This window comes from Danio rerio, chromosome 7 (genome assembly GCF_049306965.1).
Source record: "Danio rerio strain Tuebingen ecotype United States chromosome 7, GRCz12tu, whole genome shotgun sequence".
NCBI classification, from domain to species: Eukaryota; Metazoa; Chordata; class Actinopteri; order Cypriniformes; family Danionidae; genus Danio; species Danio rerio.
Window position 1 is genome coordinate 35,010,505 of NC_133182.1, and position 26,470 is coordinate 35,036,974.

The 26,470-nt window shown below is 34.9% G+C and overlaps 1 protein-coding gene across 2 annotated transcripts in view; it reads right to left on the reverse strand.

Moving 5' to 3' along the window:
- Nucleotides 1–24,935, reverse strand: part of nfatc3a (nuclear factor of activated T cells 3a) — a 103,268-nt gene extending 78,333 nt beyond the window's left edge. Inside the window, exon 1 of one of the 2 annotated variants that reach the window (XM_685181.11) lies at nt 24,538–24,935. In XM_685181.11, the coding sequence (XP_690273.4) occupies nt 24,538–24,628 (91 nt within the window). In that variant the 5' untranslated portion in view covers nt 24,629–24,935. Of the gene's footprint in view, nt 1–18,717; nt 18,849–24,537 lie in introns of those variants that run through there. The other variant, XM_068218457.2, reaches the window with a different exon arrangement.
- Nucleotides 24,936–26,470: the final 1,535 nt, after the last annotated feature.

Consider the following 26,470-nt stretch of genomic DNA (forward strand, 5'->3'; position numbering starts at 1 on the left):
TTGATGGTGGTGTAATGGTGTGGGGGATATATTCTTGGCACACTTTGGACTCATTGGTACCAATTGAGCGTGAATCATCTCAGACCTGTTTCTTGAACATGACACTGTACTCAAATGGCCTCCACAGTCACCAGTCTCAATCCAATAGAGCACCTTTGGGATGTGGTGGAATGGGAGATTCGCATTATGGATGTGCAGCTCACAAATCTGCAGAAACTGTGTGATGCTATCATGTCAATATGGACCAAAATCTCAGGAATATTTCCAGTAACTTGTTGAATCTATGCCACGAAGGATTAAGGCAGTTCTGAAGACAAAAGGAGGTCCAACCCGGCAGGGCTTGACATTAACATCCGCCAACCCAACAAATGCGGGTAAGTTTCAGCGGTAAGACAGACACTCCCACAAGCCGCTTTGGCTGGTTCAAAATAATTTTCCTGGATAATAATTCTTAAAAGAAGGGTTCGACAATAAGGATGGTCCAAGGCGATCTTAGAATTGACAAGCAGCACAACTGACAAAAAATAATTGTGTTTGCGCGAGCAATAGAAAGCAGGTGATCACCGAATGAGACTGTGGCTGTTTAAAACGCGCGCGCGCTCCTGTTTCCTTGCGTGAAGCAACTGTGTCTAGAAACATAACTAACGTGATCGGTTCTATTTTAAATAGACTAGACAAAAAGTGATGAACATTCACCCACAGTCTTGCTGCTTTCAAGAATTCCAGATTTGTCTTTTTGTAAGCAGCACTAGTTGCTTTAACTATTTTATGAACAGATTATTTATGGGTCTAATGTTAACCGTGTGTGTGTGATCATCCTTTCATTATTACACGGTATGTTTTTTTACCTGCTTTCTTTTGCGTTAAGATGATTTAATTATCATTTTTTACAATAACATTGCTTTAATGGGAGAGTAACTTCTCATTTATGTGTAGTTAGGCTAACTGGTGGTGATCTGGGACTTTTAGCCAGGACAGATTACTGTGCATATGTTTTGTTAAATAAAAGGTATAGTGTACTATATTTAGCTTGTTTTGACACATTTAAAATTTGTTGCTAAGAAATAACTAATTGTTTATGTTTGATGTGGTCAGAGATAAATTTGGTAAATCCTTCATTTTGAGCTTCGTGACTATTTTAATAATAAACTAGTTAAATTATTATAATCAACTAATTGTAATACTATGAAACCATGACCTATTAGCTCATGATTATTGAGCAAGCTCATACACGACACACAAAAAGTAAAATAAGGAGGCATGTGGAGATAACGCAAAATCTAAATCTGGTAATTTTAGCATGTCAAAGTCATATTTATGTGTATAAAATATAATTTCCCAACAATAAAATTGTGGCAAGTGAAATGGCAAGTGGATAGCAATGTTGGAAAACTACTAGCCACAGTGGCTGATTAACAAAAAAGTTAATGTCAAGACCTGCAACCCGGTACTAGTAAGGTGTGCCTAATAAAGTGTCCAGTGAGTGTTTATTGATACTGAAATATTTAAAAATATGATTTTTCTTTTGATTAGTAATACAGACATTGTTCTCTCACTCTTTCTCTCTTCTCATGTTAGGTCACTTCCTGCACAGCCCCATCTCCCTGGCATCCAATGACAAGTGCAGAACCCCTATACGACCAGATTTGGTCAAGGAAAACTTAACAAGGAAAGCCTAGGGCCACAGAGAGGCCAAAATGCAGGCGTTGCTACAGTTCATTGTTAACTAAATGCGTTGATGCAACAGGTTTAGCGAAAGCACCTGAAAGACTGACACGTAGACCAGTTTTGAAAGATTGGTAACTGCTCACATTACAGGATCAATGATGCATTAAACAAGACAACCAAGTAAAGTGTTGATATGAGTTTTGTAATCTCCCTCAGGGTAATCAGAGTTTTAGACAAACAACAAACAAACGAAATGCCAAAAACAGGTAAAAACATACATTGACTTGAGTATGGTTGTGCTAAATGGTAGTTTAAAACACTGAAAGTTCAGTAACATACTCTCAATATGTTTCGGTGAAGCGGCATGGTGGCTCAGTAGTTAGCACTGTCACCTTACAGCAAAAAGATCCCTGGTATGAATCCCGGTTGGGCCAGTTGACATTTCTGTGTTGAGTTTGCATGTTCTCCCTATGTTCGCATGGGTTTCCTCTGAGGGCTCCGGTTTACCCCACAGTTCAAAGACATGTGGTATAGGTGAATTGGGTAAATAAAATAGTTTTTAGTGTATGTGTGTGAATGTCAGAGTGTATGGGTGTTTCCCAGTACTGGGTTGCAGCTGGAAGGGCATCCGCTGTGTAAAACAGAGTTGGTGGTAGCCAACTAGCCAGAATAGTTAGCAGCTCATTCCACTTTGGCGACCCCTAATAAATAACGAACCAAGCTGAAGGAAAATGAATGTTTCAGCGAGCAGGTCAACGCACACAAACAGCATTATGGTAAACAGGGAAATGCAAGTGTTTAGCATAGCTTGTATGTGCATAGATGTAAAATAAATGCAAAAATATATATATGTTTATTGCATAAGTGACCACATTATCTACAATTAATGAGAATTATGCAATAGAAATAAAAAGTATTTATAAATCTTTGTTATTATGAGTTAATAATAAACTAATTTCCAATTTACTAATTTAATTAATAAATAAGATATGATTATATAGGACTCCACTGATTTTGGTTTACTTTTAAATATTTTAAATATAACGTTAACTAACATGAACAAATACAGTAGTAAATGTATTGTTCATTGTTTGTTCATGTTAGTAAATGCATCAATTAACATTAACTAATGAACCTTATTGTAAAGTGAGACCAAAATTTGTAATGTATACTGTTGTGTTTTTTTTTACATTTGTAGTTTGAAAATGGTATCGAATATCAATATTTTTAAGGTATTGTATCGAGGTTAAAAATTTCACTAACACTTATTCTTCAGACCAAAAAAAAAAAAATCATCAAAAAGCAAAAGCAAAGCGATTGTTTTTACCCCAGAATTTCCGTCTGAATTTCATTTATGAGGCTGAAGAGGTCTCGATTAATCCAGCAAACAATGGCAGCCAGTTCATTAGCATAGTACCATGAATAAATACAATGACGGAGAGATGAAATAAGGGAGAAAAAGACACTAATAGAGACAGATGAAGGGTGCTGTGAACAGCAGAAAAGCAGGGTCATAAATAGGTTGAGTGTTTCATAAGGCTCAGTTTGGACACTTCCAGTAGTTTTGGTAGGATGAGATAATCTGGGAAAGAATTTACCTAGTTCTCAAATCATACTCCTAATATTATTGTCTAACGCAAAAACTGAAAACATAAACTAAAATCAAGTAATGCCCAATAATTGTTGGAGAAGGTTTGTGATCATTTGTTTGTCAGATGTATTTGTATCATTTTAATATACAGTATATTTTTTAAAAGTAATCAATTCATCATCATTATCAGGACCAACCTACAAAAGCCATCTGCTGTGATGCTTATTTGCTTATTGGACAACTGCATGGAAGCACTGGTGTGTTAACAGGTATAATAGCTTAATAAGTATGCATATAGTTCACCCAAAAATGAAAATATACTCACCATTTACTCACCCTCAAGTGGATTCCAAACCCTGTGTTCAACAGAAGAACAAAACTCTTGAAAATATTTTTTGGAAAAAGTGGAGGGTGAGTAAATGATGACAATTTTCGCTTGTTTTGGGTGAACAAAGCAATTTAACTAATACAAAAACTATTTTAAATTTAAACTATATATTATATTAAACAATAGTCATAGCATAATACAAACTAATATACATATAATATATATAGTATAGCATTGCAATATGCCATAAAAACATCACTGGCTATCACAGTAAAGATAAGAAAGGTAAACAATACAATGAAGAGCAGTTTTATAAAAATGTCAGGTTCCTAAGTGGGGAGTGATAGTTTTAACAGGGATCTGTCACAGTAAATATGCTATTGACACATCCTTTGAATTTTCAGATTGCTCAACATGAATTTGAAAAAAAAAGCTATATAAAGTCTGATGACACCAGTTCCTGCTCTTGTTAGTCTATGTTCTGGACAGGAAACAAATGTACCCTGCAATGGGCGATCATGAGAGAAGAAAAAAAGCTCCTGAGAGAAGAAAAAAAGCAAAAAAATAAATAAAATAAAAAAAAACACTAATAATGTTAAAACTTGAATAAATGAATGGAAAAAGAAATATATATTTAAAAAAAAAAACATAATGATAGCACATAATGTGAAACAGAGAAGAGACTAAGAGAAAAGAAATGATGAGCACCAAAACTATCTCTCCAGGAACAGCTTGTTCCCCTAAAAGACCTCCCAGACTCCCTTGCAGAGCTAACGAATGCGATGATGAAAGCAGTGTGACCGTCCACTGGCCATCAGCTCAAATGATGGAGATAAATTTTGTGCTGTGACATCTGCATCATCCCTCAGAAAAAGCAGAAAAAGCACTGAGGCTTCAGTGGCACGGTGCTTAATTCTCACACTGAAGCATGTTCTGCTGTTTCACTCTGCCTATAATAAAAACAGTCAAGCAATTTTTAATATTGACATTCATTTTTCACAAATGTTTACATGGTTCTAAACAAATGTTTTATGGTTTGTGGTTGGTAAGTATTTATATATTTTTATTACTGCTGAGAAAAGATTAATCGCATCCAAATGATTTTGTTTTGACAAAATATGTGTGTTTCTGGCGTTTATAAAAATACATATACTGTATCTATGCATATATAATTGAGAACATATTTATATTTAGTTATAAAGAAATTTATAAACAAAATATATATACATTTAAATATTTCTGTAACAGAATAGTTTTAAATAGTTTGTGTATCACTTATATATAATAAATACATAAAACAGATATGTCAAAACAAAATGTTATTTTGAAGGCAATTAATCGCAATTAATCTTTGCTCAGCACTAATTTGTATGAAAAAAAGGTAAGACTGTATTTATTTGATCAAAAAGAGCAAAAAAATTGTAATTTTGCTAAATAATGATGCAATTTCTGACAATCGCTTTCCATTTTTATGTTTTAAAATGCAACTAATTAATGGGACGGCAAAGTTTTATCAGAATCCATTACACCAATTACACATCATGCTGATTGGAGATCATGAAATGTTTTTATTTTTTTTGTATTATTATCTACAGTACATTGAAAAGGGTTCTCTTCTGTAGTTTAATATTATTGTGTGAACAACATTTTTGTTACAGAATTCCTTGTTGAATAGAAAAATGAAAAAAAAAACAGCATTTATTTAACAAAAATAGGACCTCAGTACAAATATCTTTCACTTTTGGTCAATTTTAATCCAGCATGCTAAAATAACGATTTCTTTCAGGTAATGTGTATTCAAAAGGTTTGAGAAATGATTGTTGCCTTTTAAACTCACACACATCTTTATTGGGACTTTCCATAAACATACAGACTGACGATCGACAAGGTAAAAATGTACTGCCATTGTTTTACTTGTGGGGACATTTGGTATGTATATGATAAAGACAATGTTACATTTGATTATTAAAAGTAATAATTTTATTTAAAATATATAAAAAATTACATTAAACATAATTTTTTAAATTGAAAATCATAAAGCATTGTCCATTTTATTTGTACAGTATCATTGCTCTTTTGTGTTTATCAATGTTTGTGAGTGATTTATTTAACTTTTTTTTGTGGATGCTCTCCCCTACAAAATCATATCTAAAATGTTGAATTTGAAAAGACCTGTTTAATTTCATCTTTTGAAATTATATTCAATATCATACAAGTATTTTAGACAAGTTAAATATAGCAATGTCAGTTTTTTTTCCAATATCGTGCAGCATTAGCATACACACACACAAAATTAGTTTCTGCTACCTTATGCCTGTTGAACATGTCAATAAAAGTAAACCTGACCCAGATCAACCAAGAAAACATCTGCTGAAAGGAAATGAGGGAAACTGCAAAAGTGTAGTATCGTGAGTCGTGACTAATACGGTTTGAGATTACTTACAACAACAAACCCTAATTTAGCACTTAAACAATGTGCCGGCTGATTGACCTTCATAGAAACCTTTTCATCCAGCTCCAAACCTCCTCAGAGTGGGGTCACAAAACCTGCCTCAGTAATAATCTATGATGAGAAAAGCAAAAGCAATCTTATGAGGAGTGGAGACCCAGTGTCTCGCTGCTAACAGACATGGTTCAGCTTCACTTCAGACTGGCTATCTGGTTAAATAAAGAGCCCTAAGAGGCTTTGCTGTTCCTAAGCTAATAATAGTGGGAAATCGCTGCAGTGCGCTGAGAAGCACTCAATGTCTTGCCCAGTCCGTGACACTACTAATACACAGGCTTTCACCAGTAAAGTCACCCAGAGGTGAGATCCACCGTCCTTACCTGGTGCAGTGTGTTTGTGTGTTTGTGTGCACGTTGAGGTGCTTAAAGAAGTCAATATTGGATCAGGCGGCACAGAGAAATCTGTGACAGAAACTGTGCCAGCACACAAATGCAAGAGCGATTAGTTACTTAAAAAAAAAATGAAAGGAACTGTTTAGTTCACTTAACCTTTTTTAATCAACTTGTAATTTTGCACAGATTGTTTATTTAGTTCATTTTTAAGCCACTTTTTACTTTTACTTCATAGCATTTTACAGTGCCCTAAAGTAAACAAAACTGCAGTGTATAAGTGTGTGCGTGTGAGAATGTGAGAGTTTATGGGTGCTTCCCAATACTGGATTGCAGCTGGAAGGGCATCCACTATATAATACGTGTACGGGAATAGGCAGTTCAATTTCATGGGGTCACCTATGATCAACTAAATATGGGACCAAGCCAAAGGAAATTGAATGAATGAATAAATGATTCCCTGAACAGATATGAGATGGGAACCAATCACAGGAAAGTAAATTTATTAAAAGTACTCAACCCCTTTATTACACTGGTAATAATGATGTAGACATAAATAATTCAGGTAAGCAAATATGAAACATGGAGTTCTCTAAAGCCGAATGGTTCTCCTAACCTACCTGAAACCTACAATGCAACTATTTGAAATTGTCCACCACCACAGAGGAAAGATGAAGGCAGATGCTTTAATATTATTTAAGGGATGCTTGCGGTAGATGGATCAACATCAGGTTGTAATCATCTGTGCTGTGTGATTTAGCAATGACATCTGAGTAATTTATTGGCTGAGGAATGCACTTGTACAATGTACTACAAAGACTCACTCACTTATTTATTTCAGGTACCCATTTCAGTTTATTGAGAACTTGCTGTAAGACAAATGCTCACTTGAGGATGTGACAACATTTAATGACTCCAGCTTAAATAAACAGCATCTTCTTTTCTTCCATTTTGGCATTTTCTAGTCTTGCGCCACATCATTTTCCTACTGTATTTGCACGTGATGTTTTGCTTTCCCCAGCTTCTCTCCGAAGTCATTTGTTTTGCTGATGCTTTGTGAAAATCATTTGACAACTCAAAATTTGATATTAAAGACATTGTGAGAATGTCAAACATGCAAATGGCTCAGAGAAAAAAGAAATAGCAGCAAAAAAGTGTGTAACACAGCTTTATATTTTTACATATGTCAGAATGTTTAATTAGTAATGCTTCAATTTAAATGGTTTAACATCTAAATCAGACAAATTCTGCAGAAACTCACGTCTGGTCTGAGCCCCTCCTCTGGAGTACTGTCAGTCTATAGTGATCACTGATTGGCTACTGTACTAGAAGGTGGGCTTTATTTACCATATAGCGATCGATGATTGACCCCTGTACTAGTAGGTGGGGCTTTATTCACCATATTGACAGTTAAATTTTTCCCCACTCAAAAAGGTACGAGTGACACGTCTTGTGTATTCTATAGTCTTTGGTACAACTTAGAGTATGAAATTTAATTTTTTCACAAATATTAAGTTACACTTGATCACATTATATCAATATTTTTGTAAAGTATTTTCAAATAGTAAAACAATCAGACAAACAAACAAACAAACAAACAAACCTGAAGCACTGCCAATTAAATAAAATCTACAAATGTGTTTGTTTAACAAAAAATAATAATAATCAAAACAAAAGAAGCCAGAACTATCTTTAAAAAAATTTAAATAAATAAAAAATACAGAGTTTGTATAGAAACGATTGGAGAGGTTCCCAAAGTCTCCTAAATTTGTCCCGTTTGTGGTCATAAGTTAGTTTCTCTAAAGGAAACTGCAACTGAGAACTCCACATAGGAATAGTTGGAATTTGAGAAGTAGATCATTTTAATAATATACATTTCATAGGCAGAAATGTAAGAGTTGTAAACAGAGGTTTGAGCTCTAAGTCAAAAAGGTCTTCAGGAATGTCATTCAGCAAAAAAGTGAGGGGGAGAAAATGAAACATTTTTCAATCATCTCCCGGATTGCAGAATGAACCCTTCTCCAAAATGGTTGGATGCTACATTTTATGCAGACAAACAGGTGTAAAATAAATTCTTTGGAAAAATTTTAAATGTTGTTCATGTCGGAAATTGAGGTGCATTTTGGAAAAATACCATCACAGATCTTGGACCTATCGTCAGAATTAAACAGAACTCCTAGGTCCAGTTCCCATAGCAGTTCCAAAGAATCATAAACTGAGGAATCAAAGTAAACTAATAAGGCATAGATTCAGAAACAAGTCCTTTAAAAGAATATCATCAATATTGAAACATTTTATGTACACAAACGAGAAAGAAATACAAGTTACAACCTATATACTATACTTTATATGTATGAAAAATAACACATTTACAAATCTATTGTCAAAGCCAAAATGGGACATCCTGTCATTGACCCAAATACACGGTGACATCGGACATCATTTACATTTTGTCCACTGTACAGGCAGCTTGCGTGAACTTCAGGCCATACGATACACCTGCCTTAAAGAGGGTCAATTCCTGAAATTGCTTACACAACATCCTGACCTGAGTGCTTCTGTGTGCGTATCGAGCCTATAGTATTGAGTGTAACCTAATCCGGAGTTCCCTATGTAGAACACACTCACAGAAACGTAATGTTTCCTCAACAGATCAAACATTGAACAGTCTCTCCAAAACATCCGGGCCAAAAAAAAATTACAATCAGTTCAACAAAAAAAAAAAAAATCACTATAAATCAAAACTGACAGATGAAGACTGAAAATAAGAGTTCCCGCTTGGCCAAACAAGCTGCCTCCTAACACTGCCGGTTTCTAAGAACTGTTGGCACAGAGCCGTCACTTCTAAACACTGAGTCTCTGACGCAAGCCGCACAGAGCAGCCCACACCTGTAGCACCAACATCTCTGTAGCGCACAACTGTAGCCAGCTACTTAAGAACACAAAGAGGAACACAGCGAGTCTATGTGTGTGTGTGTGTGTGTGTGTGTTTGTGTGTGTGTGTGTGTGTGCATGACTGAATGTTTGTGGCTGTGTGTTTCTGCCTTTGTCTAAGCTGGGAGTGCATAGGAGTGTGTGCGCATACAGTATGTGTGTCTCATTAGTCGATGCTGAATGCTCAGTCAATCGGACTGAGTTGAAAGAGGACAGCTGGGCTTTCTGTGGTCATTTCCCTCGCACACGGAGCAAATGTTGATTTGCAGTTTTCTTTTATTAGGCATACTTTGCTGCTTTCAAAACAGTTTAGCAACAAGCATTTTTATATCGAGTAGCAGTAGAAGAACAAAACATTAGCTTACTGTTTAGAGTAAGGGGAGACGATAATTAAATACGCTCCATAAATAGGCTGTGCGTTTTGTTTTGAGTCAGTTTGATTGTGGCCATGAATTGAATAATTAGATTTGTTTATTTATTTTATTGGTTTGTTCAAAATATTCAGTGGAATAATTAATAACTGTTTGTTGCAGCTTTACATTGCTTTTTGTTGTTATTTTGCCTATAAATAGATGATTTCTTGGGGTAAATATGTGCATGTTTTTGTTGATAGGACAGTAAAAGTGGGAGTGAGTTCGGCCAAGGAATTAAACTCTGGTTGCTGTGAGTGCAGCTGCATCAAACCACTAGGCATATCCGGCTGACAATAGATACATTATTTTCCAAAATGATTTCTACAGTAGCACAGTTTTTTAAACAAGCTAAACTGTTGCTTTAGGAAGTGAAAAAAGATGACTAGTCATCCTTCCAAGAAACAAGAAAACATTGCTCAGTTGTAACAGACCCAGAACTGATGAATCATTCTGCATACTGCAAAACACATGAGTTGCTAAGACTTAAAAACAACGAAGATACAGAAAAAATAAAACAATTCTGTTTTGCTTATTATTTAGTAAAAAATTTTAGCGCTGAGCATAAAATACAAACCTATGCAAAACATTTTTTGGTACATACTGTATATTTAAACTGATATATCATTTGCATCATTTACATTACTGAACAATAGTATGGGTCATTTTCAACCCTTTTTTTTAAAGAAACTTATTCTGTTGATCAAGCCAGCATTTATTAAATGTATTTTTTTTTTTATTTTAGTAAATATTTATAAAAATTTTAATCAACTGCTTTCTTATTGTAGTTTTAAATGAAATTATTACACTAGTCAGTATAGCTTTTGGTACGATTACCATTAATAATTATAATGATAAAAATAACAACAAAAACAACAACAACAATAAGAAAATTATTAAATAATAATATTAATAATAATAATAATAATAATGAAGCTAAAAATTCATCCTTAAATTACTGGAATAAATGATTAAATGAAATGATAAACTACTTTTAAACAGTTTTGAACATTTCACAATTTTTACATTTTTACTGTACTGTAAAAAAGTGCTAAATTGTGTGTGTGTGTATACATACATACACACACACACACACACACACACACACACACATATATATATATATACACACACACACACACACACACACAATTGAGCACTTTTTTCAAATATGTGCATGCCTTTGTGTATATTTATATACAAAATAAATATACACAGCACACACACATATTATGTGAAAAAATCATATTTTTACAATTCATAATTATCATTCTTACATAATGTTTTAAAGTGAATAGAATGGTTTTTAAAAACATCCACCATTCAACATCATTGCATAAATAATCTAAAGACTGGACAGTAATTTTTTTAGAAATTGCTTTAGGTTTCCAAAAACAGATAAAAAGGGGGCAATAAATTGTGAAATGCTGATCATCAATGCAGATTATCTTATAGGGAAAGTAAGATAGAACAAGTTAAGTTAGAACAAAAGCTGTGACATGTCTCATGATGGAATCTATGCATGTCTTCAAAAAGAAGCCATCTGAGAAAAACAAATGCCTTTTTCTGGCTCCCTAACAGGCATAATAACATAACGCACTTATGATATTAGGCAATATTTGAATTCAATCTGCAGCGTTTTCTGTCTTTAATAATGTTTGGTCTTCAAAAAGAAAACCTACTCTCATATAAAAAAAACATTTGCGCACTTTTCAAGATCATCCACTCTAAAGAAACATTAGATTCCTTGTTTTCAAAGTGTTTAATTATTCCTGGTCTTATTCACAGCTTTCTGCCTGCTATTTCACCAATGCCGTGGAGTCACTGCTGTGGGCCCGCTTCTGCAGCCAGTTACATCACCAACAAGCTGCGGATGTCCGCTGTGCTAGGTGATGGCAGCCTAAGCCAACATGAACGTATGTTTGCTTTCTAAATAAAGCTCCCTAATTAAACCATCCCATGCTGTGATAACATTACAGGATAAACAAAGCTCAGCCGGCAGAGGGAACGCCTCAGGTTCATTTAGCCGCAACCTTGTCAATCACAGCTGAAATAGACAGAGCAATACAGTTGCTTTCGCATCTTACACCTGACCAACTGCAGTTTACATTACAAAGTAGCTTATGATTGGCAGAAATGTAAATACAGACCTCATGCCTCGCTTTATAAATCAAGCACAAACAGCACTTTTTGCCAGTAGGTACCGTATCTGAACCTGAGATCAAAGTGAGCCACAGAGCAGACAGAAACCGAAGAACTTTTTGATGAGCGACACTAAAAGGGTGACCTTGGCATCATTATAGGACCATGTCTGTGAATATTTCTCTTGCTGGATCATTATGCTACCCTAGTCGCGGAACCATTGGTTTTATTACAGCAAAAAAACAAAAAATCTATCAATAAATAAAGAAATGAAAATGTATTTGTACAGTTAAAGTAAAAATGATTAGCCCTCCTGTGACTTTTTTTTAATCGAATATTTCCCAAAAGATGTTTAACAAAGCAATGAGTATTTCACAGCATTTCCTAGAATATTTTTTTCTTTTTAAAAAGTCTTATTTGTTTTATTTCAGCTGGAATAAAGGCAGTTTTAATTTTTTTAACAATTTTTAAAAACATTTTAAGTCAATATTATTAGTCATCTTAAGCAACATTTTTTTCGATTGTCTACATGACAAACCCCTGTAATACAATAGCCATGTTTCTATCCGCCTATTTTTTATGCACATTTTGGACATGCACATAAAAACGATTGATGGAAAGAGCAAGATGCAAATAAATTTTGAAAATGCAAGTATTCTGAACTCAGGTGCGCACCCGTGAACTGTACTCGCGTCTGCCTGAAAAAGGTGGTTTGTCAGTTTAGTGGCTAATTCGTACGAGTTCAGTCATACAAAAATGTACGATTTCAAAAAGGAGGCGTGGCACCCAACCTTACCACTAACTCCAACCGTCATTGGCTAATGAGCAAATTGTCCTAAATTGTACGAATTAGATTGTACGAATTAACACGAATAAGCCACTAAATTAAAAAGTTACGAATTGCCTTGAGATTGCGGTGGCTTGTCAAAAATGACTTCTGCAGACTTTATGTGATGTTCTTAACATTTTGAATGTTTTTTTTTTTGTTTTTTTTGCGGCAGATAAACGCAACTGGCTCTCTGTGTTTTGGTTTTAGTAAAAATTCAAACATTTAGTAAAAGCAGAATGACCGTGATATGTGGACGTCTCCAATTTGACAATTTGCTTTCGTGGCCGTCACCTACAGCAATAGCTGTACACAAAACAGCAGCTTGATGATGCAAGCGTACCGGGGTTCAAATGGAAAAGACACAATTTGAACACAAACCAGGGGTTGTGTCAGGCAATTAAACTTGTGTTCAGTCCAGGCAATTGAACCAAGTGTGCACCCTACAACACCCTAAAATGTTGTTTTGGTCATTCAAAAACGCCTTAACCATTTAGGTATTAGTGTTATTACATTATTAATTATTTCCAGAATAGTCAAGAGCGTCTGTGCTATGGGTCTCACATCTTCAAACACCACCAACTGTTATTGCATATCTGCATTGCCCTCTGAGGCGCAAGTCATTTATTAAATAAAGAAAACATTGACGTAGCTTCTCCTACTGCTGCAAAGTCCGTTTTTTACTTTTAATATTTGCCGCCAGTTAATCAGGAAGTGATTTTGTTCTCTTTGACTCATTGGATGAAAACACTGCTTTATTTGCATGTCTTTTATGCGCCATTAAATTGCAAATTAAGCTGAATATCAGTATGTTGAAAAATATCTAGTAAAATGTACAGTACATTTTAATAGATATTTTTCAAGAAACTGGTATTCAGCTTAATTCAGGGCAAAAATAAAAGAAATCAATTAGGTATCTAAACTATTATGTTTAGGAATTTAGGGAAAATATACAGGGGGGCTAATAACTTAGGATAGCTAATAATTCTGACTTTAACTGTATATAACTTGGCATTTTTTAATTCAACTGTTTTTGGGCAAAACTGCATCTTTGAAGCAGAGGAAGCCATCGTTTACATGACTGAAAGTATAATTGCTGTGGTGAATCAAAATACGCTCATCATCTTAGCCACTGATATTCTCAGAGCCTCATCTGTGATTCGCCACAACTAAGACGCACACACATGTACAACCATCCAGCTGTCAGACACACTTTTAATTACACAACGGCCCGAGGGTAAATTGTGCAACAGGGCCTTGGGGACTAAAAGAAGGGGAAGGAAGTGAAGCGGGGACTCTGAGGAGAGCGAGGGACCTTAGGTACAACACGACAAACAAGTGTAAAGGAAGGACAGGCTGAAAGATCAAACAGAATCCCATAAAGCTTAAATCAAAGTATGCGTTTTAAATCATTTGATATATTTGAGAACTTATTAAAAAGATTTCCTTTACAAAAACCCATTTCTCTTCTGAATGCCTGTAATCTTCAAGTTTTGAGAGCTGCCTCAGACTGAATGCGACATATCTTGATGCAGTTTGCTCAAGAAAATCGTTGTGTAACCGACAGAAAAATGAAACAGGCCTTTGCTAAATTTGTGCCGTTACAAAATTTGTCAAATGTGAAATTCTAAATAAATGCTTTATTACAGAGATGGGCTCCGTCAAATGTGAGTTCAATACATCTATTTGGCAGATGTTTGACTAGGGGTAATGAGGTTTTAGGTTTTATTTTAACAAAACCATATACTGTACATAATATGCCAAACACAAGGTCTGAAATCAAAACTGCCCTTCAGTTAAACACTGCCGAAGGTCAATAAAGTCATTTTTTGAGAAGTTAATTCAGTGATTAGTACATAAAAGCAAACAACTTCATTATATCGCCTTATATAACCAAAACAGATAAGAGATATTTATTGCACTTTCAAGTTCACTTTTGATCATTCTTTACTACTTCTAATTCCAAACAATACTACAATAATAACAGGAAGAAATCACTTAGCTGACTAAGAAAGGGAATGCATTAAAGATTCTATTAACTGCTCATAATTTAAAATTTGCAATAATAGCAATTTTATATTTACATACATATGTTTTGATACATTTTGATACAAATGTTTTCAGATTGAAATAATCAATTTAGGTGAATGTTTGAAAAAATGTTTAAAATATACAGAATATGTTTAAAAGTTTAGTGTTGGTAATTTTTTCTTACTTTTTTTTTTTTAAATATGTCAAACATATTAAACATATACTGGAAACTTCCTGCTGAAAGTTTCCAGTATATCCACTAAGAGTTTGATTAGCTGCTTCAGGTGTGTTTCATTAGGGTTGGAGCTAAACTCTCCGGGACATCGGCCCTCCAGGACCGAGTTTGGACACTCCTGTTCTAGACAAATTAATTTACTTTAGTATGTGTCACTGTTACATTTTTCAAACTAAATATTATTATTTAACTTTTTTTTTTTTTAATGTTCTTCTGCTTAAACTAATGGTTTCCTTCATAACTATACACAATATTTAATGAACTTTATTTTACTGGTGACAATACTGACAATATTACGAACCACCAGCACAAAAACAACCATAAAATGTAAAATTATGACAGAAATTCCTTTTAATGTAACATAATTAAACAATAAAAATATTTTTTTAATAAAAAAACATATAATTCCCTACATTTTTTCTTTTCTAATGAAGCATCTTGCAAAGATACATACAACTTAGTTGTTTTAACAAAAATATAAGCCCAATTCTAAATGGAAAATGAAATTAAGTTGAGTAACTGTTTAGAATCTGTATTACTTTAGCTCGTTTTAATGAATTTAACTAAACAGGAGGCAACAAACCTAAACTTCGGGTAACAATTTTATAGAAATCTGTATTAAAAGGAAATTTTAAAAGGAATGCAAGCATTTACAATCCTGCTGTAACAATGTCAAAGCCTACTGACACGTTTGGTCAACTGAATATATCTTGCTGAACAAAAGTCAAACTTAAGTAACTCTGTGAACTTTTAGTAGTCACCTTATTATTCATGGCGTAAAAACAAAAGGATGTTACCAAAAGTCTCTGTATGAATCAGCCAGCATCTCCGTCTTACCCTACATGCTGTCATCTCACTATCTCTTATAAACGCCTATCTCTGAGACCTCAACATTCCCTTTGCATTAGCATCCAATGAATGTTGGTGGTTTCAGTTACACTAAATTTAAACTAGACAAATGCCAAGCATATCTGCTCGTGCCTCACCCCAGGAAACAAGCCCCTTGCACCCACCACTTTTTAGACCCTCTCTCGCACAGCAAGAAAACACACCTTCTTGGAGACCCAGTGAGTCAGGCGATTGGCTGGTACACATGGTCCTCTTTGCTGGAGCTAAGCTAATGGCTAAGCTGGGCCAAACAAAGCTCTTGAAACAACTTGTGGGACATGAGCTTGTAATGTTGATGGCCATTACCATTAGTATCAAGTGCCTTGAATGAATGTAACACTGATTCACTGTCATGTATTACAACACTGCCTACTGGCAAGAAATCAACATGAAGCTCGCCAAAATAAGAACAGCAGCACCACATGAATGTAACCACCGTGGACAATGATCAGCAGCCGACTGTGGCTTTAGCAATACAGGCCTGACAACAGAAAGAGGAGGAAGCTTTATAACCAAATCACTTTTGCTGGACTGTGAAAAATATAACAAAACTGATAAAGGCTGATTGGTCCGTGGTAAACAGTCGATCATCACTCACTCATCCTCATATTGTTTAACTTATTTTTTAAAGATATTCTGAGATGTCAGTTTTTGTTGTTGTTGTTGTTGTTTTGTTTAGGTATTTAAGTCAATGGCAACAAACTGTTTGGTTATCAATATTATGCAAAATAACTTTCTGTTGTGGTTGAAGTACCCCTTTAACCCAGAAAAGGTATGGCTGTTGAGGTTCACTTGCAGATAAATATGGTCTCTCTCTCATAATTAAGTCTCTCTCTCACACACACACACCAGTTTGGTAAAGAAATAGCGGTAACACTTTATTTTGATGGTGCATTTGAGTATTAGCAGATTGTCTGCTTATTATCTGTTGATACTGCTCCTTCAACAGACATTTAACTGACTATGAGAAACTTTGGAAGTACATGTCAACTTACACTAACCCTAACGGTCTACTTATAATCTAATGAGAATTAGTTGGAATATAGATGCAATGTGACTTATATTCAACATTTAACCATCAAAATAAAGTGTGACCGAAATAGCTACTTAAGACTTCTTTATTCCTTGTAGAATAAAATCTTTCTCTTTCTGCAAACAGATCATTTACATCTTTAGGTTGCATGTAAAAACGGTGCTGCAGATGCTAAAAGGTGTCTACACTAGCCTGCTTAAAATCCTGGGCACATTCCAACATATTTATACAGGTATAAAAAATATTTAAATATATCCTTTGTTACATAAATAAAGTAAACTTTTGAATGCTTAAAGCTGATGGCATTGACACCAAAAGCTCCAGTAACTTTTTATTTATTTATAATAAACCGTCTAAAAACAAAACAGGGTTCACAAGCTGTCTAAAAATGTTCCCTTTGGTCCATTGAAGACAAAAAAAGCTATTTTTAAAAATGTTGGTAACCAGTTGCAACTGACTTCTATTGTAGAAAAACATTTGACTAGTTATCAACATTCATCAAAAGAAGACTTTTGTTCAACAGAAGTAAGAAAAATCTTTTTTTTCTTACTGGTTTAAAATAGGCATGGGACGATAACAGTTTTCAAGGTAAATCGCGGTTTGGAAAGGTCAAGGTTTTAAAAACGGCATAATTTATATATATTACTGTTTAAAAGTTTGGAGTTGTATTAGACATATGAAAACATTAATATTATAAAATTCTACATTTATTAAATATCCGGATAGCTCCATTAAATTGGGTTGAGAATTTAGTTCAACACAAATGAATTTACTTTAATATGTTTCACTGTTACATTTGTAAAACTAAATTTTCTTTTTTAACTTTTTATACAAAATACCATGGTGTATGAAATGTGCAATATAAATAAACTTGCCTTGCCTTTTTAAAAAATTACTGAGGCTTATTAAATGTTGTTATGCTTAAATAGTTTCCTTCATAATTATACAAAATTATTAACATTATTACATTATTTGGCTGGTGACAATACTGACAATATTATGATTAAAAATTTCAAAATTATGGCAGAAGTTCCTTTTAATATAACATAACTATACAAGACTGTTGTCGCATACCACAATAATATAATTATACAATTAAAAAAAAAGATTTATTTTTGGCTTTTTTGCCTTTATTAGATGGTATATGTAAGATTACTTTTACTTTTTTTTGTTTTGCTTTGCAGTTAGGACAACAGTATCTCCTGCAGAAAAGATAACCAAAGATGCCTTTTTAAACTATAAAAAAAATCTGTGTTTTAGAAATTAATGACGACAGCAGAAATCCATAATTCATTTTTATTATTTAGCGTGACATGTTTACTGCTCCAAAATATCTTAAATGTTTCTCAAAATAAAAGATATTGTGTTTAAAGGGGGGAAAAGTTTTAGATTTTTACCCAGACATTAAAAAATAATATACTTTAGAGCAGTAACAACAATACCGGGAAACCGTGATATTTTTATCCAAGGTTATCATACCACCAGAATCTTATACCAGCGCATGCCTAGTTTGAAACATGGAGGGTAGGTGATTTCTAAAATTTTTGGGTGAACCATTCCTTCAAGTTTGAAAAACCAAACAGTGATGTTTGCCATTGAAGGCAGCAGCAACAATTTTCATTTAAATCCCCCCTTCACTTTCATTTTGTCAAAATATGTAGGCTTGATAACGTCTAACTAGTGACTCGCAGTCATGCTGTATGTCTAAATAAAGCTGGCTGGATGAGCTATAGCGCCCGTTATACTCTCTCCCTGTTCAACAAGCGTCTACACTGCACCTGAGTCTGTGGCCTCACCTGGGGAAGTAGCACACAGCATTTTAACACTTCTCTGCTGCTCTGGACATACAACCCAAGGCGGTGCGGGGCCGAAAATGTGCGGCGATTAGTCCAGTGGCACTTGCTAGCCGAGGGAGCAGTTTTCCTCTGACGAGACTAGCAAACCTGCAGTCTGCCCTCTGCCACTTTTGCTGTGGCTTAAAATAACCCACCCAGAGAGCGATGTAATTTCAGTCTTTCCCACGACTTAGACAGCCAGCCAGCCAGATGAGCAGATGCATGCACAGACAGTAAACCCTGCACGCTCTGCCTTTTTCAGCAACCCACTCAAAAACTACCTCAAAACTGGTGCTGTCATGCACGCAGTCGACCTGGTTTTTCAGACCCTGCAGACTCTCGAAAGATGACCACATTTGAAAAAAGTTTAATAAAAATAAAATTACATTTACATCACATTACGTCAATCACTGATGGAAATGGGAGACAGAGAAAGTGAAGAAAAGAAAAAGACTCAACCCTCTTTCCTTTTTCAGTCTCGTGCCCCTCCCCTTGAATTCCACTGCCATCTGAAGACCACATGCTGTGCCCGGGCACTACGCCAGACAGCTCCACACTATCTGACTTTACTCAGCCCTGAGAGAGCACCTTCTGGCCCTACTACTGCCACCTCTACAATGATAGCGGCCACTTTTACTGCACTCACTCAACCTCTGCCTTACAAACAAAAGACAAAACCTTTATTCTGGTGGGAACATGTGCTGATATTCAACAACAAGACAATATAATGAGATAACGAGCATGTAGGGTTTTGTTATCATGGGCACCTCTTTATATATTATTTATTAATTATTTAAATGTTTTTAGGAGTGATTATTTTAAAACTATTCAGTTTGCTGTATTTGCAGTGGCTCATCACAGAACCATTTATAAGGCTTTTAATTTTTAAACTTTAAATAACATGTTAATATGGCCTACAGTATGCCAGAGATATTAATTGAAAATGTTCTGATTATTTATAGACCAACTGATCATTAACAATTTACAATAAAGTTACAATTGATGACAGAAACTGCAGGAAAAATATCTTTAAAAAATGCATTAATCTTAGGTAATGGTAATTAAGTTTATAAGTTAATGTTTAAATGATCTCACTTTTCAAACAATGTAACCACATTATTTAACATAGCTAATAACTAAAAGTTAATGAAAACTTTTTTTAGACTAACATAATAACCTTAAAGGTGCAGTAGGTGATTGTCTTCAGAAACATTTTTTGTTGTGCTGGTTAAAAGTCTCTTTACATTCCAATAGTAATGATTCAAGTAAATGATCTAAAGGTATTTATTTGTATTTTTATATTCTGGGTAAGGCATAAGATTAAAAAATGGCCATCCAGTTAAAAATTGTCGTGCCGACAATTCCCATAATTCTGATAAGTTGCCCAAACTCTTTGTCAACAAAAGTAGATTTGTATATCTGCGCACCCGTTCATGCAGATCTGCCATTTGGTAAAAACAAATGCTGGATAAAAACTTTAGAATCCTGAATCAATATTGGAGCTACTTTTGCACGCCAGAGGAAGGAGGACACCATGGCTGAAGTATTTCTGTTGGACAGGTAATGTTCTGTTTTAAAACTATTTTATTCACGCAAAGCTCATGTAGATCCTGTTGTTTTTCGAATGGGTTATATGCACAGAAGTGTTGTTCAGCCACTGAAATCATCCAGCAAACGCTTGATGTGACTATTTTCAATTTCATAAGAGACCTTATACAGCATCAATAATGTAGAATTTTATTTAGTTTAACAACAAAACATAAATAAATAGCGCTATTCCACCTAGCCTGCTTTACTGAGGTGAAGTTAGTTTTATTTTTCACATTTGTTAATTTTTGAACAATGACAACCTGTGATGCGCTCCCGATATTGTTTACCATGCTACTCTGAATATTCGGTCTGAAATAGCATGCATGTATGGCTTAGTAATAAGTATAATTCTTGCACCCCGCCAGCCAAACACTAAGTATACAGTTGTCGCTTAAGGACAAAGCACGTGGGAGAGTGAGACCAACAATCCTTGCATGAAATATCGCATATTATGACAAATTTAGCTTAGTACAGTACAGTACAGCTTTTTGTTCAGAATTGTAGTATTATAAAGTTCTATCAAGTTATCTAACTGGCGAATGACATGATCTAGTGGGTTGTCTACAGTCATTTTTACGGTGCGCGTTCATGATATCAGGAGGCGTAGATATTATGCTTTCTGATTAGCATTTTGGCAGATCACCTACTGCACCTTTAAACATGTTTTAATTTGCTTGAAAGTTCTTCTGAGCATTTATAAACAATAACACATGAAAAAAATACATTAAAAATTGTTCCTTTTGTTATTATAGCAATAAAAAAGTTTCTTAATATTGTGATAATACCATATATTTTGGTAAAAGCTGTAGTTTTTATTGTTGTTGTTGTTGTTATTATTTTTATTATTATATACAAAAGGTTTTATTGTTTCATGAAAAAAGAAATGACTTTTTGTTTTCAGAAACATCCTGGGTTATCTTCAGAAATATTATAATCTACAAACAACAGATTCACTAATAATAAAATGGTGTTAAATTTTTTTAATTTGACACAAATTACCTGCGACAGAAAAAACACGGTCATTTAAGTTAAATCTTTTAGAATTTTTTATTGATTAAAAATGCAAATAAATAAATTAGGTAAATAACAAATTGTGTTTTTTCAAGTACATGTTTACAGTTTCTAATATTCTGCTCCCAAAACTATTGTCACTCTGTGAGAGAAAATGCACAGAAAATGTTACATTTGAAAGCTGCCTCACATGTGCTCACGTTCATCTGTGGTGGGTCATTTAAGGTGACGATAGACACAATGCAAATATTCACAGATTAACCAAACGAGCAGACAGTCCTTCTGTCAGATTTCACTCTGGACTAAACAACACTGAAACCTAACAGAGCTTTATAGAGTGTAGTTATGAATTTCACTGGTGTCATGGATCATTAAAACATAAACTACCATCCACATTTACACAATTCAGTGTAAAGAGGATTTTGCCACCTTCCAAACATCTTCAACTTACTTTTGCATTATGGTCATGTCTTTTTTCAAAAAGAAGGAAATAATCTGAAAGTGAGTGAGTAAAACTTACTCAGTAACAGGGTTGCAGATATAATCAGAATTAAGGTACTATGAGATCCAAATTAGTTGCTTATTATGTTGTACACTGACTTTTCTCAGTGTAGAATCAAACAAATAATAAATGAGGTGTTACAGACTCGTGCTTTGATAATTCTGTGTGAGACGTGCACACACACCTTTTCACACTGCTGTTGAATCAGTCTTATTAGTATTTTTTTACTTGAATCATTTTTTGAACTTTTTAACCATAATAAAGTTTATTTTTTTCTATGAACAACATTTTAGAAAAATTACTGTAATTACTCTTGAAAAGGTGCATGCATGCTACAATTCATAAACATTTAATTAGTATGAACTAAACCAATAGCTGCTCCGAATGTGTACAATAATCAACATAAAGTCATGAAAGTTCCCTTTTAAATAGATAAAAGCTGCATTTTTGATCATTAAATGAGATAATAAAATAATGTAACATAAATACACATACAAACAAACACAGAGTTATTCAAATTAAATAGGATCTTGTGATATTTTGACATTCTGAAAAGACAGTGCCAATCAAAATTAAACGGTCTCAGCTTTATTAACAAACACAAGACAAAAGCTGATCAGTTATCTTTTGTCTAAAAACAGCCAGAGGCACAGAAAACACTGATGAGTGTGTATAGTATCAACAGCCCTGCCCTTCAGCCGCATTGAAATCCTGATGACTTTTCGACATGCATGAACGGACAGCCGCAAAACTCAGGATAAAACCTGTTTAACAACTAATTTGCTTCTATTTACCTTTCAGAAAGTCTGTTAAATTAAAACAACATCATAAAAGAGTTAGTATTTTTCAGATTTAACCAATGCATTTTTTCTGCATATAGTCTTATGTTTCAAAACAATGAGTCATAAGAAAACTCGGTAAAAAAATACATATTTTCTACATATAACATGTCAGTTTATTTTCTTTTTTCCCTTAATACTCTATAATTATTTAAGATAAAGTTGAACTACATATAGCTTAAATAATAAGATAAAACTATATATCCAATTGTTATTCACAATTCTCTCATAACACTTGCATTTATGTGTCCAAATTATGCAGACTAAACACCACTTGGACACTTCATTTCCAACATTCAGTCCAAATACATCCTCCCAACTTGTTAGATTTCTCACTTTCCCCTGTCAATTTTCATATATTTTTTCCTATCAACATCAGCAGTGAACTTTCATGCATTTTATAAAGTACCAAAGCCTCATCTATTAATTACACTGAAAAACGGCTCAAAACTAAATAGTGCTGTATTTTACATTATAAGCAAAGCACAGCGATTATTCTTTTAAAATGACACAAAACCATCAGTCCTATTTTGCCTAGGTAGGTAATGCATGAAATCCCTACACGCAATTCACAGATCATGCAATGTTTTTTCAAAAAAAAAAAAAACATGCAAAACTTCAGCAAAAACACACAGGGGTCCACCCACAAACAGGCATTCTGCTTTCACTATAGCCAAATCTCTTTCCTTCACGACACACTCCAGCACACTGACAGACGCTGATAGGGTTGCTGCTTCTCACACACTGTTTTTTCATTAGGCAATTTACACAAACACACACACACACAGGCTATGTCTGGTGGTAGCAAACTGGAGATAATCTGCACTGCAGACGTTGCAAATGTGTTTAGAAATCATCAAACTCCTCCTGTCATTTAGTGTGGGTACACATGCAGAGCTGTTTAATGAGTCAGTATTGTTAAAAATACAGTTATCACTCTCAAAGAAAGTTGTTATTCAGGTGTTTACTATGCAGCAGAAAGCTTGTATTGTGGCTGTAATAACAGTTAATTAAATAGTTAAGCATAGCTGAGGTAAATGGCATAGACAAGAACACTTCTGCAGAGAGGTTTAATGCTTACAATAATTAATTATAGCATTGTAATGTATATTTTAAAAATAATAGACTAATTATAAACGTCTACACAACAAATCTATTTATTCTTACTAGATAATATTTACCCCAAAATGGGCAGGTGAAAACTACTATTAAGAAAAGACCTCCCTCATTTGAATATTCATACATTTGATATTATATCTGTGTAACTTGCAAAGTGACAGAGCTACAGTAACTACTGTCTGTGTACCGCCGCAAATAATAAATGGAGAAACGAAACAGTGTTGAGTTTAGTATTAGTGGAAACTTTTGGTTTGAAACTTTTTCCATGTGCTCAAGTTGAAGGCAGGGGCGAGTGATAACAGAAACTTTTATAGCATTCGACTGTGCAGCAGCTGTCAGACTGATGGTGGATCTGTCTCAAACCACTTAAAGGCGCCAATGTTGCTCAAAAAGGCTGTCAAGGCAGGCAGCTAACAAGGTTTGGAGCCGCTATGACCGTCTTCAGGACAGGGTGTCCAGGTGCTTCTTGGTTAGACATTAGTTGACTCGGCCGCCTAAACTTGCCCCTTCTCGTTTTCATTGGCTGAATTTACAACCGCACAAAAACTAAACAAAACTGCAGCTGCTGGTATGAAGAGAAGCCGGCGAGCGAGGTGGTTTCAGCGGCGCGCGCTGCTGCTGCTTTTAATAACGTGTTTCGCCTTTGCGATCCATGAAAGATTCATGAGTTAATCTATACCGACAGACTGTGCGAGAGTATCCCGAAGTAGAGGCACTGACCTGCGGGGCCTAGCGGCGGCTGCTGCCCGTCCTCCCCGAAGATCAGTCTGAAGTCCAGCTCTTCATTCCCGGGGCAGTTTGCAGTAGTCATCGGGTTTGACAGCTCGGGCTCACCCGTCTATGTACACCGACTCTTTAATAAACTCACTACATTGACTAATAATGAAGGCAAAACTTTTAAACTTTTCCTCCGTGCTGTACTTCTCTAAGTCCGAGCAGAAAATATTATTGCTTGTCCCTCAGAATAATCCAAACTGCTCGACCTTCTGCAGGGATTCAGCGAACTCGCAGCGACGGTCGGAACTTTTTTTTTTTTTAGCCCGTGGCGTGAAGGGGGGGTGAGGGTTGTGCGTCAGCGCGACCGTTGATCGAGTTCGTCCGTAATTTCGCTGCTGCTCTCCGTCTCTAGCTCCTATCCCAACTTTTACTAACAGCGCGTGACAGGGCAGTTCCAGCGGTGACGTCAGCCAAGTCGGCAGACAACACAAGCGCGCGCGCGCGCACACACACGCACTCAGTCACTCGCGCGCGCGCACACACACACAGATGCACACATACACACACAGAAGCGCAGTGGGTTTATGGGTGTTGTAGTTTCTGTGAAGACAGAACTACAGTTGAATCAGTCGTGCGCTTTCGAAAGCACGTGTTTCGGTGTAGTTTACTATGCTATTAATAATGCTATAAATTATGCATTGGACATTTATTTAAATATTAAAGTAAACTAATTTAACTAATTTAAATTGGATCATTAAAATAACTTATTTTGTATCTATTTATTACTACACGTTACATTGTGGGGTCATTTGTTCCATATGGTAAGTAGATTAATAAATACAGAAATAAACAGCTTTGCATTCATCAATTTTATAGATTATGTTTCATTATTAGCATTACAATATTAATGTGTATCTATTTGCTTAATGACAGTAGCAGTCCGCATGAACTGTTAAATAAAATAATAGTACATCAACATTGTGTGCCTCACTGAAAGCTTGAGTGTCTGGCCATTTACTCATGAGGTTAGTTAGGGTTAAATGCTTTGAAGTAAACATACTGAACTTTCTTTAATTCGTCATCACACTCACCCAAACATGTATTTTTGTGCACATTTCTCTAGCATGAAAACACACTCTCTAATTGAATACATAATCGTTGTTCCACGAAGTATAGCACAAGAAACAGAGTTAAAATACTAATAATAATATTTCTTCATCAAATTACTCAACCATGTGCAGTGCTTGTTTAGCTCATTAACCTATGATGAATCATTGAAGTGCTCTAAAGCAGGGGGTGTCAATCAATGATCTTGGGACACCTAGGGGCCATAAACAGTTCAGGGGGACTCTACACTCTCAGAAATAAAGGTATACGAGCTGTCATTTTCAAAAAGCACACTTTTGTACTTAAAGGGTTCATATTGGTACCTTAAAAGTATTTATTAGTACCTAAAATTTTAAGAGGAAACTTTTTAGGTACTAATATGTACCTTTGAGGTATTCATATGGACCTTTTAGGTACAAGTTTGTACCTTTTGAAAAGGTACCACACCAGAGACAGCTCACAAACCTTTAATTCTGAGAGTGTAGGATACTTGGTAACACTCAGAATAGTTACCTATATACATAGGGTAATAAATATATATTTATAATCATTCATTCATTTTGTTTTGGGCTTAGTCCCTTTATTAATCTGGGGTTGCCACAGCAGAATGAACCGCCAACTCATCCAGCATATGTTTTACGCAGTGGATGCCCTTCCAGCTGTAACCCTTCACTGGGAAACATCCATTACACTTATTTACGCACATACATCATGGGCAATTTAGCTTACCCAATTCACTTATACCGCTTGTCTTTGAACTTGTGGTGGAAACCCACGTGAACACAGGGAGAACATGCAAACTCCACATAGAAATGTCAACTGACCCAGC